Source organism: Emydura macquarii, unplaced genomic scaffold (assembly GCF_026122565.2).
Source record: "Emydura macquarii macquarii isolate MOO-44397 ecotype Brisbane River unplaced genomic scaffold, CSIRO-AGI_Emac_v2 contig_71, whole genome shotgun sequence".
NCBI lineage: Eukaryota > Metazoa > Chordata > Testudines > Chelidae > Emydura > Emydura macquarii.
Window position 1 is genome coordinate 5240702 of NW_027130208.1, and position 19974 is coordinate 5260675.

At 48.3% G+C, this 19974-nt stretch overlaps 1 protein-coding gene across 8 annotated transcripts in view; it reads right to left on the reverse strand.

Moving 5' to 3' along the window:
- The window catches only part of ADAMTS9 (ADAM metallopeptidase with thrombospondin type 1 motif 9), a 133940-nt gene that overhangs the window by 112511 nt on the left and 1455 nt on the right, over positions 1-19974 (reverse strand). For 7 of the 8 annotated variants that reach the window (XR_010918582.1, XR_010918584.1, XM_067541751.1 and 4 more), the window contains exons 2-3: positions 18426-18817; positions 15443-15605 (exon numbers count right to left, since the gene is read on the reverse strand). Coding sequence is in view for 6 of the 8 variants with exons in the window: in XM_067541751.1 (XP_067397852.1) it covers positions 15443-15605; positions 18426-18817 (555 nt within the window). In the remaining 2 variants the exon portion in view is untranslated. Of the gene's footprint in view, positions 1-15442; positions 15606-18425; positions 18818-19487; positions 19683-19974 lie in introns of those variants that run through there. The other variant, XM_067541741.1, reaches the window with a different exon arrangement.

Consider the following 19974-nt stretch of genomic DNA (forward strand, 5'->3'; position numbering starts at 1 on the left):
AACACGCCCACTGCGTTCCCAGGAAAATAGATAGATACTTATATATTGGTTACCTTTTATTTAATACTCAAAGAATATTCACCTACCAAAAAAAGGAGTACATTTGTTCAGTTTTTTTTAATGTTAACATTTGACAGAAATGCCTAGTCTGTTAAATATGTGCATATAGAGATCTTACTCAAGTTAATAAAGTCCCTGATAATGACATAGGTGTTGTAATGATGCTCACTCTGCAATATGGTAACACCCTGTTAAATAGAAAAATCTGATGACTATATTTATATATAACGCATTTTTAAATGAAAGCTAACTGTTGTAATAATTGTTTCGTTTCGGATATTCACAAGGCAAGGATTTGTAAACTTGTTAAACTTTCCAAAATAAATAGTTAACAAAAGAAAAAAAAAAGAAAAAAATGAATCCTATTATAATTTCTATCTTTCAGCAGTTAGAGGGTTTCTAAAAAACAGTGGTAGTCTCTCCCCATAATTCATGGTCCTTGCAAATACATTAAGTCAGACAGAGTTGCTCTGTAGCACAGAATTAGTACGTCAATCACATTCAAAACAATCTTAGACTTACCTCCTCCCAGCCCTATGTAGATTATGTATCTATAACCTGACAGTGAGAAGAAGAATGGTTCAGTGATTAGGGTGCTAGAATGGGACCTACATGCAATCCCTGGCTCTGCCAAAGACTGTATGTGACCCTGAGCAAGTCTCTCAATCTCTCTGTGTCTCAGTTCCCCATCTGTAAAATGGGGATAATAGAATTTTCCTACCCCTCAAGGTGTTGTGAGGATAAATACATTAAAGATCATGAGATGCTCAAATAATGGGAACCAGGTGAATACCTAGCTAGACAGAACACTAATCCTGGCAATGTAATGTATAGGTCCAGAACCTCCTCTGTAAATGGTGATTTATACCCCCTGAGAATCTAACCCCAGTCCTCTAGGGTGCTTCTTATATCGCACAAGAAGCAGGAAATAAAATAAAATTAAATGAAAATCATTCATTAAGGGGATACCATCAATGTAAAATGCAGTTAATTACCAAAATTAGTTCAAAATGGCTTACCCCAAGTCCTCCAGCCAATTTTGGGGGTTTTAGTCACATTTTCCTGTTTTAAAATATTTGTATTTTGCCTGTTACATGAACCATCCACAAAAACAAAATGAGAATTTTGACACCGGCGCTCATCAGCAATATGAAGCAGAGACATGGCACCATTGAAGTTACATGTGCCCAAGCCTCTGTCCTACGATGAGTACAGGGCAGGTGCGGGAATCCTGCCCGCATAGAGAGCTCCCTGCAGAACTGGGGCGTAAGTGACCGCTACAGAGCAGAAACATGGAAAGTGAACATACTCAAAGTGCTCCCAAATGCACAAAGCGAAAACATACACACAAGATTTTCTCTAATCTCTCATTACTGTTACAACAATACATACTTTCCCCGCCACAAAAGGTCTGATCTTTAAATCAATTTTAAAAATCAAAATATTAATTATACGTGCAGAGCAACTCAGATGTATATACAGCATGACTGTAAGACAACAGTCATATTTATACACTGAGCGTTCCAGTCTAGTTATGGAGGGCTTGTCGTCCGTGGGCTGCCAGCCGTCTGTAAATTTACAGACAGTCAGTAAAAAACTGTACAATTTTAACACTGTCTGTAAACCTGTAAATAAATGAAAACATCCATGAAATTGGGTAGAAATAAAACCTATTGTATTTTGACATGGATTGTCGTCGTTCAGAATCACTTCTTGTATCATAAAACTACACTGGCCATGATTTTATCAATTTCCTGTTTTCTATTATCGCACATGCCCAAAAACCCCAACCGATCAATTAACTGCAGCTAAACCAATTGCGTAATTCCAAATTCCTGTGCACAGAATATCGCGAGTATACACTTTTGTGACATTCTTGTATTATAATATTTTTAGTAATGTCAGTAAAATTTTATCGTCAGTAAAAAACAAAACAACTTCAGATCTTCATGTCAGGAAAAACTAAAACACAAGGTAGGCAACCCTGGTCATCACAGAGTTGCAGCAGCGCAACTGTAGCACTTTAGTGAAGATGCTACTATGCTAACAAGAGAGCTTCTCCTGCCGGCGCAGTTAATCCACCTCCCCGAGATGGGAAAAGCTCTTCCGTTGACATAGCGCTGTCTACACTGAGGGTTTGGTCAGTATAACTATGCTGCTGTGGGGTGTTGTCCACATCCTGGGCAATGTATTTATACTAATATAAGTTTGTAGCATAGACCCGACCTAACAATCTAAGTACAGCCTAATAGGGCAGCAACTGGCTTAAAACCACTCATGGACTTTGACAATAAGTAGCTATTATCTTCACCCATCTTTCTTGCAGGTAACGGTAACCCAGCCAGAAATGGTGCATGTTAATCTGTAAAAAAATTAACCACTAACAGCAATATACTGCTCTCAAGCCATGCATAAAATTCCCATCAACTTTAACAGCTATTGTGCATGCAGACTGAGAACGTCATATGGACCTAATGCTGTTGATATCTAACTTGTCACCACTAAGATGGCCACCAAAGGATAGAAATGTTGCATTACTGTTGAAGAGGTCTACATCCTACAATCAAGAAGAAAGGAAAAACTCAGTCAACACCCAGAATACCATCGTTTAACAGTGTGGGGTCCAGTAAAAGATATTACCTCACCCACCTTGTCTCCCTAATACCGAGGAACCAACATGGCTACAAACACTGCACATGTAATTTAGCAGTGGCAAGCTTACACTTGTAACATGGACAGCAATGAAAAACTCCTATATTTTGAGCTATAAGAAGGGTGTAATGTTTTGCATTTGTCTACCATGTTTATACATCAACAGATAACAGGAAGCAAAACATTTGTCTGGCAATCTCTCAAGTCTTACAAATGACTGGAAAACACCTACCTACACATGACAGTAATTAGATGAGCCTGAATAACAGGACATTGGTTTATTCACAGAAAAATGTCAAGTCCCTGATGGACTTTCAAGTGCCCAGCATTTAAAGCCAAGCAACCACTAGATTAATAATTCAAGAATGAATGAAGCAATTCTTTGTACCGCTTCAACAGTTGATATCCATTTAAACGTGGTCAAAGAACTAGGCCAACGATTTCCATAACATTGGCTCTTTAAGCCAGGCCTGTTTTTAATGATTACGTTAGTTTAGCAACCACGAAGTACTTGATGGATCTAAACCGTAATGATTAATTTTCACTTGCCGCAGGAAGGAAGAAATGAAGCAAACAGAAGGATGCAAAGACCCGATCCCTTAAAGTTCATTCACACAAGCAAACGGCATGGCCTTGTACCTTGCGTGGTCATTTAAAATGGTGCAAATTAGAGGTAAAATGCTGCTACCATTCTGGTTTGGTAGCATTTTACATTCACTTTGCACTCAGTTTGGCCTGGGGTAAATGACTGCCCAAAGAATGATCCAAAGCCCATTGAAATGAAATCAATGGGACTCTTTTCATTGACCTTAATGGGGTTTGGATCAGACCCAAGGGCAGTGGAGAAGTAGACCCTATAGGAGTCCTCTGACTGATTACATTAGGAAGGTGACAGGAGTAGACCCAGGGACTGCTTTTGAAGTAGTAACTATTGTTATGCTAAAATCAAAAATTAAAAGAGTGCTCACTTATCCCTAATAGCGCTAATCCTCCCCATTTCCACATTGACTTGCTCCTGGGAATAAAAAGCATTTTGCACAATTAAATAAGGCATGTGACAATGAAAGCAATTCCAGTTCAGCTTCCAGTTCATGAAAGCTGGGGGGTGCGGGGGGGGAGGGAGCAGCTTCTTAGCTAACAATATTAAAATTCCCTCTCGGCTTTACAAAAAAAAATGGTGCTTTTAAACTAGCTTATTCTCAAATGCAATTCGAATGCATAACCAGGTGTTTTAGCACTTAAGGCTTGCCATTTGGTCATGGGTCTATAAAGTTCCTATAACTACTCTGACTCAGTTAAGCAGCTGCTGAAGCTATAGGTAGGAAGTTAATTATTGCACACTTTCATAAAGCTGCTCAAAATTTAACTGAGTTCCCTTAAGGCAGTTAAACAGCTTGTGACCTGACACCCTGGAACTGAAGTCGTTAGGGAGAGCTACAGAGAATTCGCCCTTCCAGAATGGCTTTGCACATGTGCTTGGTTTCAAAATACAGGCCTGATCTTGCTACCCATATTCACAAGAAGTCCCACTGAAATGGCTGGGGATACCCTTCCTATGAGTACTGGTTACACGACCAAACCCTGTTGTTCTAACTCTCAGTAGAAACTGTCACTCCAGTTGCTACCAGTGACAATTATACAAGGATAGAAGTACAGACCCTTGTAGCGAACTTAAAAGCAACCCAGCAGTGTTCTAAATAGCCCCTATGTCCTTTTTTTATTTACCTCCCTTTAAAAACATCTAATTATTTCAGAGAGGCTTTTTGCTAAAGCTCATGAAAGGTGCTAATGAGAACACAGAGGAAACCAAGGTCCCGTCTCTGCCCACTACACAGGTACAATGAGGACAGCAGTTACACAAACTTTACAATATCGCACTGTGTCTCAACCCTGACCTCAAGGGGCCAGGACTAGGAGTGAGAGGAACCATTCAGTTTCCACGCCAGTTGAGTCCTTGGCCTCTTTGACACTGCTAGTAGGGGACAAATTTTGGACTGTCGTTTCTGTGATATGGCCAGTGCGTAATTTGTTCCAGGACTAAGCCCCGCACCTCCAGGCTCGGCTGTTCAGAGCCCCGACATCTCTGGGCTTGCCACTTCAGTTATGAATGTTAAAGAAGTGCGTGAGCCCTGGCACCTCTTTTCAATACAAATTAATGTGGCCACCAGAATTAGAGGGAGATCCAGCATTTCATTTCACAAAAACAAGCATTGGCCACTGCTGTCTTAGGAGGGATCTAACTCAGTCACCTACAGATGGAAGATGCTCTACTCGCTTCCTCAAACACTAATCCATCCACTCACCCCAGATTTCAAGAAACGTGCACCCTTTTTTTGACAAAAAGTATGAAGATTTTATGGGTGCCTTTTGGATCTCCCATGGTCCACTGAGAAATCACAGGCCTGGTGACAAGTCTAAGTAGCTGTTTTTACAGTCTAGCAAATACGGTGTTTACTGTATTTGGATAAAGCAAAGTAATAAACAAAAAAAAATCCTATCTTATTTAAAAGATGGGCACTCGAAATGTCACACAGAAGACTTGAAACTCAGATATTTCCCTTTTAATGACATCAAGGCAAATTCTCCTTTCTGTTACACCACTCTGTAAATCTGGAGTTCCTCTACTGTAGTCAATAGATCTACTCCAGATTTACAGCAGTGTAATCGAGAGCAGAATTTAGTTTTGCTGATGGAAGCTTGCTGGATAGCTGGAGATGGAGACGTGAAATGAGGGGGGAGGTGAGTGTATTGCTTGGTAGCATATTCTGACAATCAAAGGCAGAATAAATGTTAACTTGACTGGATGTTAGTTCCTTGACTATGGACTTAGAGAATTATAAGCTGCTGCAGTAGGACAGCAATTATGGACTGAGGACTGGGAGTGAAGAACAAAAAGGAAATGGGAAGAATAATCAAACCCAAACAAGAATCCAATGAAAAATAACATATTCTATGTTCATACATATGGAACAAAAACGATAATTGTCTGATTACTACATGCGCACAAAACCAAAAAGAGTTCAAATACAAGTCAATTAGCGCTTGCCTAATCGTTCATAGAGCTCAATTAGATCTCAAGTTTTTACTGGCAAAAGGATTTGTTAAAAATGGACGGCTATAACATAGACGGCATGCGCAGACAAAACTGTAACAATACAATGCAGCATCCTGATCACAGTCACTGTTAGAGCCAGGTGGGGGGCGGAAATCCCATTTCACAGAGGATTTGGAGATGTCAAAATCTGTCTTCATTCCGATTAGGAACGAAACCAGAAAATTTCTAAATTTCAAAGGCAAATTCTGAAAAAAAAACCTGTTTCGATTTCACTTTTTTTTTTTTTTTTTTTTTTAAACAGAAAACGCAAGTTATGAACAAAATCTGGTTTCAAACTGCAATATCAAACTGCATCGTTTATTGAGCTGTCTGGGTGCAGGACTTACGCCCCGGCCCAAGTTCATCTCCTTGTTAATGAGCGTGGCTTATTCTGCCCCACTCTGATCTTTTCAGCCTCTGCACCTCTGCATTTGGCTGGGTGGCAAGACCAAGCAGCCCAACACTCTGACCAGCAGAAAACATCCAGCCCCCAGGCATCTGTTGCTAGGGCCAGTTGCCCCGCTGGCCCAGAATCCTGGGTTTTCCTCTTGAAATGTACCAAGCACAACAACACTGAATACCGCTCCTGCAAACAGTACCCCTTCCCATCTACCACGCTCGTTTCCCAGGCTATGAATTTTTATGCACCCACTGCAGGCAGTGGGGTAACTGCCAGCTAAAGGGACGTGGGGGGAGCATATAGACCTTCACAACTCCTACAAGTCCCCCATCCCTTCCACAAAGCCCCAGACAGGGCAAATTCACTGACATCCCCCTCCCAATAATAAAGCTCTAAAAAAACCACATCCCTCCTTCTAAACATTCCCCTTTCCAAGGGTCTCGTATCTGCTCTATAGCCCCTCCCCAAGGCTGCCCCCAAGTCCATGTCCTTCTCAAAGACCCCGGGGCCTATATCCCTGTCAGCTCTCTCACCAGATCCCTGGGTCTGGGTCACCTCCCTCCTACCTGAACCTCCTCCGTGTGAGGGGGAGCTGGACCTGGGCAGGCGGTCATGGCTCAGTCTTGCCCCCGGAGCCAGCAGTGGCCAAGGGAGGGCGCTCAGCTCAGCTGGCTTCTGAGAGCTGCCCTGTGCCTGCCCGGTAGGGGGACCGAGCGGGGCCCAGCGGCCTCCTCCCAGCCCAACCCGGCCCGCCGGCCCAAGGGCAGGAAGAAATTGCTGAGCTGCACCAAGACGCAGCTGCAGGCTGTTCCCTCTGCTGCCTTCCTCCCCTCCAGGAGTTGTCTCCACCCACCCAGTAAAATGAAGCCGAGATGTACCCGTGCCATTCTCCTATTCCACTCCCCTCTCCCCTCCCCCTCTGTTGGGCCTGCTATTGGTTCTTTGGACTTCCACGGGGAGCGTGAGGAAGGGCCCATCCTCCCGAACTTCTCCTCCTCCTCATGCCCCTGCCTGCTGTGCGGGGTGCCTGGGCCCTGCTCTGCTGAGCTGTCACTGAGACCTTGAACCACAAGGAGGCGGTGGCAGGTGGGATGAGCAGAGAAGGAGCCAGGTACCGGCTCACCAGCCCGGACCACAGCCTGCAGCGGTAGCTCGGCTCCGGGAACCTACGCTCCCAGAGGCCCAGCTCCTGCCTGAGTGCGGGGCCGCTGGAGGCAGAAGTTGGCAGGCATGAGGGGAACGCAGAGTGGCTGGGGTCGAAGGCGCACTCTGGCCAGAAACGATGACTCCACAATCATGAGGTTGGCTTAAAAATACTGAAGGTTGGACTCTTTTTGTAGGCTTCCCCACCGCCCCAGGTTTCTCTGGACTGTCCTGCTTTGACCCCCTGCAAAGCTCCTTGTCACAGCTGGGAGCTGGGAACATTTCCCACATTCCTGGCTGTCTGCCCCAGACCCCCGTTTGAGAGGGCCGACCATACGCTGTACCCTGTACTGGTGCATGGGGTCACTCTGCCACTCAGATTTGGTTTGGCCGTCCCTCCTTCTCTGTCTATAGAGGGGCGGCTGGGCCACATTTGAAGGGCCCTGCGTCCTGCTACAGCCACTGGAATCCCTGAGAGGTCTGTTTTTTATTTGGCACAATTCCGGGCTTTTCTTCACAGTCACAAGAGCCAGAAGTTTACTTTTGCCACCTAGTCACATGACTCCAGGAGCTGGGGTTTTAAGACACACAGCCAATATTGTGAGACTCGCAACACAGCTGCAAGCTAGAAACGCAGAAGCAGAGATGGGGCTGGTTCCTGAGGAATGAGTGCCAGGGGTGGGAAGGGGAAGGTTTTTTGGGTTGCAATGGGAATGGCTCCCGTAAGATGTGGGAAGAGACAGCAAGCCTGACATACAGAGGCGGAGGTAGGGGCTCCTGGGGAAAGGAGAGATTTTGATTGCAAGAAGATACATATAAACTCATTATCCTGAATTAGGTCTTCATTTAAAGAGGTCATTTCAATGACATGCATGGCTAATTGTCTCTCTCGCACACGCCTTTTCAATGCAGCTGGTCTCTAGCCACAGCTGGAGAGGCCGCCTAAAGTTCAACACAACTTTCACGATCACATATCTTTACCCCCTGGCTCCCATCGCACAAACCCCAATCTACAGTCTCCCCAGCACTAAGGAAGACCCTCCACCCTCTCCTATGACAAGGCCCCCACCAAGTCATCACTCAGCCCGAGCCCTTCACCTATGGGACCCCAGCCTCCCTATATGCTTGTGAGGAAATAAGGGATTTGCAGCTGGTCCATAAAGTTTAGAAATCCAGGCTCCGGCAGACTCAGGAGGGACAATGTGAAGTCAATGGGAATGCCATGGCTGTAGTTACGCCTGTCCATACCACAGGAGTGCCGCTAGTAATCACAGGAAGAGAGATGACAATAGAATGGATGATGCAATAGACTGGAGCATGTGCCGCATGTTACAGATGCTCTGCATCATCTAGGATCAGGCCTCAAATTAACAAAGGGTTAATTATAAGAGCGCTCTGGGAACTCAAACCATAGTATAAAGGGCCTCAGGCTACAGTGACTCTCCAGCGTTGTGTTCAGCAGGAAAGGTTGCTAAAAGTTACTCTGAAAGTGTAATGAATTACAAATGCCTCATTAACACATCTGAGAATCGGTGACACATTACTGATCGTTTCGGTGTCGTGCATGTCAGCTGCATGGCGAGACACGTTTTGTACCACGGCCCTTTTGACGTCATCAAAAAATGACACATTTATCAGGGGGAAAAAGGACCAAATGGAATCCACATAATATTAGGTCTAAATAGTAATAGTTTACTTCTATGGATTATAGTCCAGAATCACTTATGGTGTAAACTGATGGAACCAATAGAGGATCTGGTTCTGTCCTATTTACTTTGGCCACCTTATCAACATAATTACTGCACATTCAACAGCCTACACCTTTGGAAACTGCAAGACAGAAGCCTGGGAAATGTCAGTGTCCTCAGAGATAATAATGACACCCAGCACGATTGCAGTAAAAGCTGCTTCTCTATCGAAGAGATGAGCAAATAATTCACAGCTACTTTGCATTTCACCTTTTTCCCTGCTGGCAAAAAAAGTCCGCAAGCAGATGGAGGAGTGCTTTATTTAGCAGACGTCCTTGGAACTTTTTTTTTTTTTGAGTGCTTTGGTAGTTCGCTATCCAAGTGGTGACATTTCTATTTGCCGAATCACTATAACTAAACCACCAAGCAGGAATTTAGAGTGTGAAATCGAAATACGCCGTTTAGAATTTGTGAATTCAAGTTTGGGACACTTTCGTGTTTGCTTTTGGTAGGTGCTAGAACATTCGAAGCTCAGGAGCCGCTTCTAAGGAGCGTTGGCGTGAGCAGAGCTTGGAGACTTGGAGGATTGTGGAAACTGAACAGAAAAGGTTGCAACAGAAAAGGTTGCATTTCCCTCTCCTCTCCTGTCTGCAGGACACTGCAGGACTCTGCTGCATATTCTCTCTCAGTTCAGGCCTCCTCTGTCCTGCACAAACCTGTAAATAGCTCTAATTTCGTACCGCCATAATATGAATAGCTGGATGGCCTTTCCTGGCTGCCTTTTGGCTCTCTTTCAAGACGGAGAGGACTCTGCTCATCTTCTTATCAGTGTAGCATCAACCAGGGAGTGCTGCTGCTTCACTAGCCCTGGTGGTGGATGCTTCTGCTTTAACAAATGTCATTACAGGACTAGGCCTCAAAATGATTTGCTGAGGCCCTAAATCTACTGCTACCATCCGAAACCCACCGCAGCTATTTTCCAAGGCAAATGAGTGGAAGGGACCTACTGTTCTAGCAATGAAAATGGGGTTGGTAACCAGCACTCACAACATTTGATCCTTGCTCCTACATATGAGAAACAACTTCTTATCTATTTCAGCCACAGCTTGATTCCGTTATGCCAAACAAAAACGGAAGGAAAAATGAGGTGTACAGGAGGAGAGTGTGCTACACATTTTTTTTAAAAAGGTGAAGCTGGAAAGGAAACAGAAAAAGCATAGAGAAAGGTCAGATGATAAGAGGGCAGCTTTCAGAACCCAACTGGAACACAAAGGAGGAAAGAACAGAAACCGCAAATTCAAAATATAACTTCTGCAAGAGGTTTGTAGGGAAAGCTGGAAGAAATGTGCAAATTTAGAGTAAATAATAAACAAGAACCTGAGGAAAAAAACACAACAGACAGGTAGAATACTAATGGGAAAATCCAGACAGGTGCTAGAGCATGGAACTGATAATAGCAGCAAAAGATCAACACTAAATTAACCAAAACTGACCCCCAAAAAACTCAGAACACTGAAACTGAGAACACAAAGACTCAAAAAACTCAGGAAAGTTATACGAGAAAGAGGGAGAGAAAGGTGCAGCATCAAAAACCAGAAAAAGATGAAAAGAAAACACCTGAGAGAAATAAAGAATCTTACACCACGTAAGGGGTTGGCTTCCTTTCTCCCACTTTCTGAAAACAATAAATCAAATTAAAAACTTCAGTGGAGGAGACAGGCTGGAAAAGGAAAGCTATAGATATAAACACAATTAAGGAGCTTGATTGACATGTACAGACATACAGGTGTGTTTGGACAAAATGAATATGTTAGAAGTCACATTCCTCCACAACTCATGGAAATGGTATGGAAGGGAACGAGAGATGAATCCAAGTGGTTTATTTAGACGTAGAAGAGGTTTCCTGTTTGTGAAGTAATACTCATCGCTGGAACTAACTCAAGATTGGATGTCTTTCTAAAAGATATGCTCTAGTGCAACGAGAAGTTATGGGAGATGCGTGAATTATGGGATCACAGCTGTATAATGCAGGAGTTCAGACTAGATGGTCCTAGTGGTCCCCTCTGACCTTGAAATCTATGCATCTACAATCACCGTAGGACCTGGGAGTGTACATAGCTGAGCGCAGTTATCACCAAGCCCATTGGACAATCTTTCTAGGGATTATAATACCGAAATGGAGTCTCATTCTTGTTGCCAGCAGTCTCAGACCCTCCCCTTCACGGAGCTTAGGAAACTCTGTTCTCCACTTTCACAGTGAGTAGTTTCCTTTCTGGATTAAAATGACATTTTTTCCCCCAGCTCTCGATCTCCACCTTGCTAATCGGGACTGCTTAAAATCCAATGGGATTTGTCGTTCCTATGGGGAGAGTTTTGTGCTCCGCTGGCGCGAAGCAGTGAAAGAGAGCAAGGCTGGCAACGGGGAGGATCTCTAAGCAGCTCCCCTTAATGGTATTTCACACCCTGCCTAACCAGTCTTGGTGTTCAAGAGAACCTAGTTAGTTATTGTGCCAGATCCTCAAGCAGATATAAATCAGCTGAGGAACGGCCTCCACAGGTCACCCGTGTTCAAGAAAGATGAATGTAAACTGGAACAGGTGCAGCGAAGAGCTGCTAGAATGATCAGGGGAATGGAGGGCCTATTTCAGGAGAGGAGTTTGGAAGAACCTGGCTTGTTTAGCAAAAAGAAGTCAGAGGAGTCTATGATTGCTTTCTGTAAATACATGGGGGGGAGGTAAATACCAGGGAGGGTGAAGAGCTATTTTAGCTAAAGAACAACTTGGCACAAGAACAAATGGCTATAAACTGGCCATGAACAAATTCAGGCTGGAAATCAGAAGAAGGTTTCTAACCATCAGAGTAGTGAGGTTCTGGAACAGCATCCCAATAGGAGTAGTGGGGGCAAACCACTTATTTAATTTTAGGATAAAGCTGGACAAATTCACCAGTGTGATTGTATGACAGAGTTGCTTGTGATGGCTGGAGGCAGGGCTTGAAAACCCTGGGCCCACTTCCAATTCATTTCTTATGTTCCTAAAGCTCATGCTTCAGGGTTTCAGCTGACCACCAGCAGCGGTCAGGCAGGAATACTTTCCCTTAGCGTATTCTGGGAGGGTTTCTTATCTCTTTCCTCTGAAGCAACAGGGACAGCCCCGGCTGGAGATGGCACATTGGGCGGGATGGGACAGGACTCTGAGGGGGAACCGAGCATGCCCTCTCAGGTGCATGGCTGGCTGGCTCTTGCTCACATGCTCAGGGTCTAACTGATCACTGTATGTAGGGTCAGGAAGGCATTTTTCTACAGGTCAGATTGGCAGTGGCTTTGAGGGTTTTTTTTTTTTTTGCCTTCCCCTGCAGTGTGTTGGAGGGGTCACTTGTCAAGATTATCTGGCTCTCTCTCTTCTAATCATTTCCCCAATACCTTGGGTGCCTTGGGCCTGTAGCTCAGTATAGTCTAGTCTCCTGTGGGCTGTGATACTTTGGTCTCATTTTGGTTTTGGGGTTTAGTATGCGGGTGCTGGAAGGTGTTGGTGGCCCGTGATACAGCGGAGATCACTGGATTGCCTTAAACTCTGTGACTCTATCATGATGGCCAAAGAAAGGGAATGGTTAGTGAGGGGACACAATCCTCCTTTTCTCAAACTACTCTGGCAAGAGTAAAGCCCAGAGAGATGTGTATGGGACAGGACGACAGTGAAAGAACAGGAGAAGCTGCTATTAACAGCATTATACCTCATGACCTCACCATAACCACAATAGCCTGATATACTGAACAACAGTAAAACCTTGGCCATGGTTTATTATAACACACCTTATTAGTCCAGAAGAGCTATGGGATTGGTCAGGAAAGCCATCTGTTACATTGTAAGAAGCTTACATGCCTGGCACAACCTGCATTCTAAATCCATTGACATGCATAAGAGAATCACTTATTTTTCAAAGCATCTGAGGAGCAGTTGCCCATGTTCCATTATATCTAAAAAAGCACAAAACACAGCTATTAGAAACTGCTCATTAAAATTTAACAGACCCAAAAAACAAATATGCCTGCATTGCCAATGACCTGATCAAGTAGAAATAATGATAAATGCTTCCTGGTGATGAAATGTAAGAGCCTACTTTATCCAACAATCATAGCTCGGGGAAGAAAAACTTTTTCCTGGACACTGTAGGATGTCTACAACTACTTCATTATGCTAAGAACACACTTGGAAAACATTATGCTGTATAGAAATCATTTCTCTGTTGAACAGCATCTAAGCGAGATATATTGAATAAAGCCCCAATCCTGCAATGGGATCTGACCACGCAAACTTCATTGCAGGTTTGGGGTCTAAGTCTTTCCTGGAGTTGAATTTCCTCTTTTGGTGGATTTCCGTTTTTCACATTAACGCGCCCGTACAAATGGGCTTTTCACATGTTTGCTACAGCAACGGTATAAATTTAATGTAATCTACAGAACCCAGGTACAATGCAACTGAGGTCATAAATTCTAATGAGATCATTTCCTTTTTCTCTGGCTGGTGTGAACGTGGCAATCTGCCCAAAGGTGGCTCCAAACCGACTCCTCAAGATAGAACGTGAGAAATGTTGCTAGGGGCTTGAGCTATGCTCTGACCACTGGAAATGGTGAGGGTGGAAGATCAATGGCGAGCCAGTGGAGGGAAGTGCTCATGGCCACTGACCACGCTCTACTTGCTCTGCTACTTCAATGTCCAGAGCTAACAACCCAGCGCCTGTCACCAGCACAAGATTCACTTAACATTGTTCAAACAGAAGTGGGGGAAAAGGGGAAGAACCATGCTGCCTCTTTTGGATCCTTGGAACCTTATTATTTGGACAGGGCTTTAACTTATTGGGACGTCTTTTTCCACACTGTGTGGTGCAATAAGGAACAAAGCAGCAAAGGGAAAGGGGAAGCAGAGTAGATTGGCAGAGGACAGAAAAAGACATGGACAACTAAGCCGAATAATACAATGGGGTGACTTCTTGCGAAAGCCAGTGTAGCACAAACAGCTAACCTGAAAATATTCGACGTGTCAGAGGGCTGAACAATTTATGATCACTCTGAAGAAGGGAAAGTCGCTAAATTATTTTCAGGGCCTTTCCAACTACCTTTGATTCAATGGGTTCCATGATCTGCTGGTCCGTTCTTCCAAGGGTTACTGATGAATTGTGCCAGATTCCATGTTTCTTTCCAACTGTTCTGAGTCTCCTGGATCTGATCTCAAAGAAGGGAGCAGAAACAGCTGGAAGAGAGAAACCAGAGTGGCATAGTCCAGCAGCAACCCTTGGAAGAACAAATAATAAAAGCCTTGTGAGATGTACCATTATCCTCCCAACGCGTGTACACGTGTGAGTACCGGGACATCTCCATTACCAATAAATCTACCTTGACCTTCGACCGGTGCCTTGGAACATCTCCTTGAATCACTCTGTCACCATACCAGCTCTGACTATACAGACTTACGTTTGAATGGCAAAACCACTGCCTATATGCCCCTTCCTCAATGAGCCAGAAGTGTAAAATGCAATCTACATTCTTCAATCTACAATACACAAAACAGTCCAAAGCAGATTTCACTGCGTGCATGCTAATGCACACAAGCCACCAGATTCTGACGCTCTTACTCACATCAAGTAGTACCTTTACTCCGTGAGTAACCCCACCAACTTGAAGAGTAACCGTACCACTCAGCCTGAGTAAGCTTGGCAGATTCATGCCCACGGTGTTCAGACTGCAATATACCACACAAGAAGCATTTAGTACACCAAGGAGTAGAGCCCAAACACGAGAAGCAAACAGAAAACCCAAGAAGTAAGTTAATCAGTGAGAGGGAAAGTATCCTCCACCAAGGAAGAGGAACGGTTGGTAGAAGAGACAAGGCATTGCATTTTGGACCAATTCAGATAAGGCGAGACAGGGCCTAGAAAGACCACGCTGGATGGAAATATAGCAATGAAGATGATGGACGCTGAAGGCACAGGTGAGTTGCAGTTGAGGTGTAACAGAAATTGTGTCTTTTTGGCTGATGGTTAGAAGGGCAGAGAAGTCAGGTTTACAGACGCAGCAGCTGTTAAAGCAAAGGAGCACTGCGATGACTACCTTCCCTCATGTGACTGAAATCAAGGGTGGAGATGGAAGTGGTAGAATTTTGCCTCGGGTTGATCTTCTTCACAGGAATGTTAGACGTCAAAGACGAGACGTATCCTCACCTGAACAATAGCATCAGACTATCCCCAAAGCAGAGAGCACCACGCCCAGAAGTTCACAACCGCTGCACGCCCACCATTATTTCTAGCCCAAACAATTCCAGTGTCCTCTCACATGTCATGGGAAATGGCTTAGCATTCAGAACGGCAGAGCCATGCAAGGGAACATATGGGGAATAGTCAAACGAATACCTGAAGTATCACAAGTGTGCCTTTCCCTTGGCGAATCTTTTCGAGATGCACTGTGTCTGTAGACCACATGTGGCTTATTGTGCTCTTCTTCATACTCTTGTTCGTCAGACGACAGCAGCGGCTCTACAAAATAGTCCCCATCGTGAGACCTGAATGTGCCTAGCTGAGAGCGAAGAGAGAGATGGGTAGTCAGCTTCAAGTAGAAAATACGCAAGAGACTAGGACTACATAATTACCGTATGAAACAGACGTGGTCACATTCGCCATGCAGCAGTTTCTAGGGCATTTTGCCTTCCTAACAATATTCACCTTTGCGAGCAACCCCCACATATGCAGCTGCTGAAAGCTCTGGGCTTGATTCTGCTATGTGGAGTAGCACTTTATTCTGTGAGTAGCCCCATTAAAATCAGGAGGATTATTCGTGGAGTAAGTTACTATTCAACAGGAGAAGTCAGCCCATATCAGACCCAGTTCTTCCTATATGTTGGCAAAATTACTCCTGATCTTAATGGGAGATGCTGGAGCACATCTAAGGGCAGAGCTGGGCCCTGTTATGTTCTGCCTTCTTTGTTTCTCATACATAAGATACGCCAGGAGCAACCCTAAGCAGAGACAAGCTGAGCAGGGCATCCGATGGCTTAGACAGGGAAAAGAGTTCACCGGGTGAAGCTGCTGCTTACGAGAGCTTCTAGCCCTACATGACTATGTAGCAGGCCATGGGGAAAGAAATCCACTCCCGGGCAAAAGTATCCCATAGCCACTCTAAGATAGAAAGGTCAAATCAAAGAACCATAGGGTTAGAAGGAACCCGCCAGGGTCATCTAGTGAGTCTAACCCCCTGCCAAGACTGAGCACAATCCCAGTTCTGAGCAACAACTGCACCAGCACACATGAGCCCTGGGCTTGTGCAAAGCGCCCCACCCTGCAAATCCAGGGCCATGTATGCTAGTGGCCACAGGCCCATGTCTGAAAAGGGGCAGGCGGCAGCTGTACCTCCTTCTCCCTGGGGAGCAGCTGTAACCGGCAGCTATTGCAGGAGGCGGGCTCTTGGTGGAGCTGCCCAGAAGAGGTAGGATATCAGCACAGTGGCCCGGGGCTCTGGACTAACTCCCGCCTTGGCCAGACGCCTCCCGCACTTTCTAGACTCGGGTCCCTGGCTGGGACAGTCTTGTACCACTCCGGGAGTCTGGAGCTGGCCGGGTCACCCGCCGGCAGGGGTGCATCAGGATCAGCTTTGGCCAGGGGTCCCCGCCTGGCTGAGGGCACCATGCCTAGAACCCATGCGCCGCCCTGGAAGTCTGCGCCCCGAGCCACCTGCACCCCGGCTAAGCCCACCTCCCTCAGCTCCCCTCCCAGGGAAGCAGACCCAGCTCCGGCCCGTCCTGGGGAGGGCAGGGAAGCAGCCAGACAAACCCTCCTCCCCGCCCTGCAAGCTTCCTGCACAGCTGTTTGTGTTGGCTCCGTCTCCCCCAGCGCCTCTTCTTCCCCCGCCCCAAGCTGGAGCTGGGAGGATGGAGAAGGCGTCTTGACATCTCCTCCGGCCTCCTTAAATCCCCAGCAGACCTGCTTGGGGCTGGCAGAGTGCCTGGCACCTCCTTCAGCGCCCTGGGAAGGCAGGGAGAGCTCTTAAGGCGGCACGCCTGACTGGTGGGGATGCGGGGTTGGGATCTGAATCCTCCCCTCCCCTGCCCCCCCAACCATCTGGGGAGCGGGTGCCAGCACCCCCAGGCCCGGTCCTGCAGCTCAGTCACCGGCCCCCAGCTCCTTCCTTCACCCCTGCCCACCAGCTCAGCACAGCAAACCGGGGGGGCTGCAGGGAGGGAGCAAGGGACTTGCAGGCAAAGGGTTGCAGGGGGAGGCGGGCTGCACTAGGTGGGGGGTTTCTCTTTTCTCCCCCACGGAACGTGGGGGTAGAGCGTGCAAGACTGGCCGCCTCCTCCACTGGGGGGGGGGGGGAGCAGGGGCTCAGTTTAGCCAGGCCTGGGGGGCTGAGCGGGTTTGTCTCACGTGCAGCAAGCGGTGAAAGTTTGGAGACCCCCCCCCACACACACACACAAACACACACACACAAACACGTGCATGCTCAGCTTCTCTGCTTGGGGCTTTGGAGGTGCTGCATCCCTGATCCAGCCCCTTCCCCGCCTCCCCCGGCCCTAGTGGTTTCAGGGTCCAAGACGCGGAGTGCAAAGCTGGGCATAGTTGCAAAGTTAAAGGCCAGGCCCTGGCAACCCATGAAAGCCATCAGGAGCCAGGCCCACTCGTCTGTAAGGTAACAGAGTCCCCAGGGCTAGAGGGACCTGGTCTGGACGCAGAGTGGCAGGGGTTTAACTCAAGCTGTGGTGGCTGGGGGGACAGAGACGGTCCCCCCCCACCCCCATCCTGTTTGCCTTTCTCCACCTTAAACGCTCCGGCTTGCAGTCAGTGGGCACCAGCCTGGGCTGTGTGAACAGCTCCCTCCCCAAGCGCCTGGGGGTGACCCCGCCTTCTTGATTCCCCTGCTCAGCTCAGGACACCGGCTTGTGAAAGAGTACCTGCCCCCTAGTGACCGTCAGAGAAAACGGGGCCTTCTTTCCTCCTCCTCTGGGCCTGGCAGCCCCAGGAGAGCTGGCTGCACATGGCACAGGGTGGACACGCAGTAACTCCGGGCCCTTCCGTTACCTGCACTGCCGCTTTGCACCACTGCACTCAGACCCCGTGAATGGAGAGCCCCTGACGAGGCTCCTTCGCAATCCCCGAGCTTCCCGGGATCCGCCACCCCCAGGACTTCACGAGGGAGAGCAGTTCTGCGGCAACGCCGGGCGCCTGGATCGGATTGCAACCGGATTGTACGCAGACCGAGGGCACCTTCTTACGGGCGTGAACGAGAACGCCTGGGCGAGGTGTCGCGTGTGAATCTAAACCCCCGGCAGACGAGGACTGAAGGTCCCATCGGTCCCAAAGCTCAGACCCCAGGCCCAGCCAAGGAAGAGGGGAAGTCACTTACCATCCCTGAACACAGGCTTATTACCGCAGTATGCTGGGCCTTGGTGTTGACGTGTCCTCTGTAAAAACAGTGCTTAACGTCACCCTCCTCCTCTGTATACAACTTGCTTCGGTTGGCCCCAGGTGCGCCCAGGAGGCTGACCGTGAAAAGCGGCGCAATAAATCCAGAGTTGGCCGTGAGGTTAAATAGAAACTGCTGGCCGAAGGCGCGGAGCCTGTAGTGCGCCCTGGCCGAGGCGGGGAAGGCGGCGTGGGTGGCCCCGGGGCCAGTGTCGGCATCAATACTCCGTCTCTTTCGTTTGAAGTGTGCGTTGGTGGGGAAGGGGTCTCCGGCTTCAGTCACCCGGGTGGGAGTGACTATCTCGTACTCGCCCAGCCTTGCCAACAGTTGAGCTGCAAAGAGTAACAGACACATGCCCTGTCAGCCATGGCTCCTGGGAGTTTAGGCGAGAACATGCTCCCCATTTCTGGCCAGAGAGATCTTTTTTTCCATCCCCCCCCCCCAGACCTCAGAGGAGGATCTCAGGCCTGGCTGTCTGGGGCTGTATCTAGCCAGGGCTCGCATTTGGGAGCCCTACACACACACAGGACAAACCAGCGCTCCACTAGGCTGCCTGCACCAGCGAGGGACGGGGGATGTTATTGGCAGAGGCCGAGCCCAGAGCCGGACTCCCCTGCAGCTCGGCGCTGGACAAACACCGCCTAGGCAGAGTCCTTGGCTCGGACATAAACCAGCAGGACCGCGGAGAGCCCGGAGCCTGCAGCCCGGCCCCAGGGCACGCGGGGGGGTGGGGTGGGTCCCCCCCTAAACTCAGGCTGGGGTGAGCTCCAGCAAGATTGCAAGAATAAGCTCCGGATCGAGCCGCTTCGCTTCCCCCGTTTACACACAGACACACACACACAGGCCGGGCAAAGAGGTGCGGGGGAGCGAGCCCGCAGCGCCGTGCACTGGGGGGGGGGCGGGTGCCAGGGAAGCGAGCCTGCACCCCCCCCCCCCATGTCTAACCGGGACCCAGAGCGGCGGGGGAAGCGGCTGGAGACGGGGCCCCGAGCATCTCCTTACCGGGGCTGGGGGTGGCCGGGCCGGCGCCGAGCAGCAGGAGCAGCGCGCCGACCAGTGCCAGCGCCCGGAGCGCCAGCGGCATGGTGCAGAGCGCGGCCCCTGGGCCGAGAGCCGCCGCCGCCGTCCCGCTTCCGATCCCCCCGCTGCCGCTGCCGCTGCCGCTCGGGGAACTTCAGCCAGCGCCGGGCTCCTTCCGTCCCCCCCCGCGCCGCCGCCGCCTTAGTCCGCCTGGGAGCCGCTCTCCTCCGCGGGGCTCGGCTCTGCGCGCACGGCGAGGGGCAGCAGCGGCGGCAGCAGCAGCAGCAGGAGGAGGAGGAAGAGCCGGTCCCGGGGCAGCAGCATCGGGGACCCCCGCATAGTGCAGCCGGCGGGGCTCGGGCAGGAGCAGGGCAGAGCCGGCTGCGCTGGGGCTGGGCTGCTTTTTTCCCCTCTCCCCCCCACCCCCTTTCCGCGGCCCCCCCTTTTTAGCTGGTGCCCTCCGAGTTCC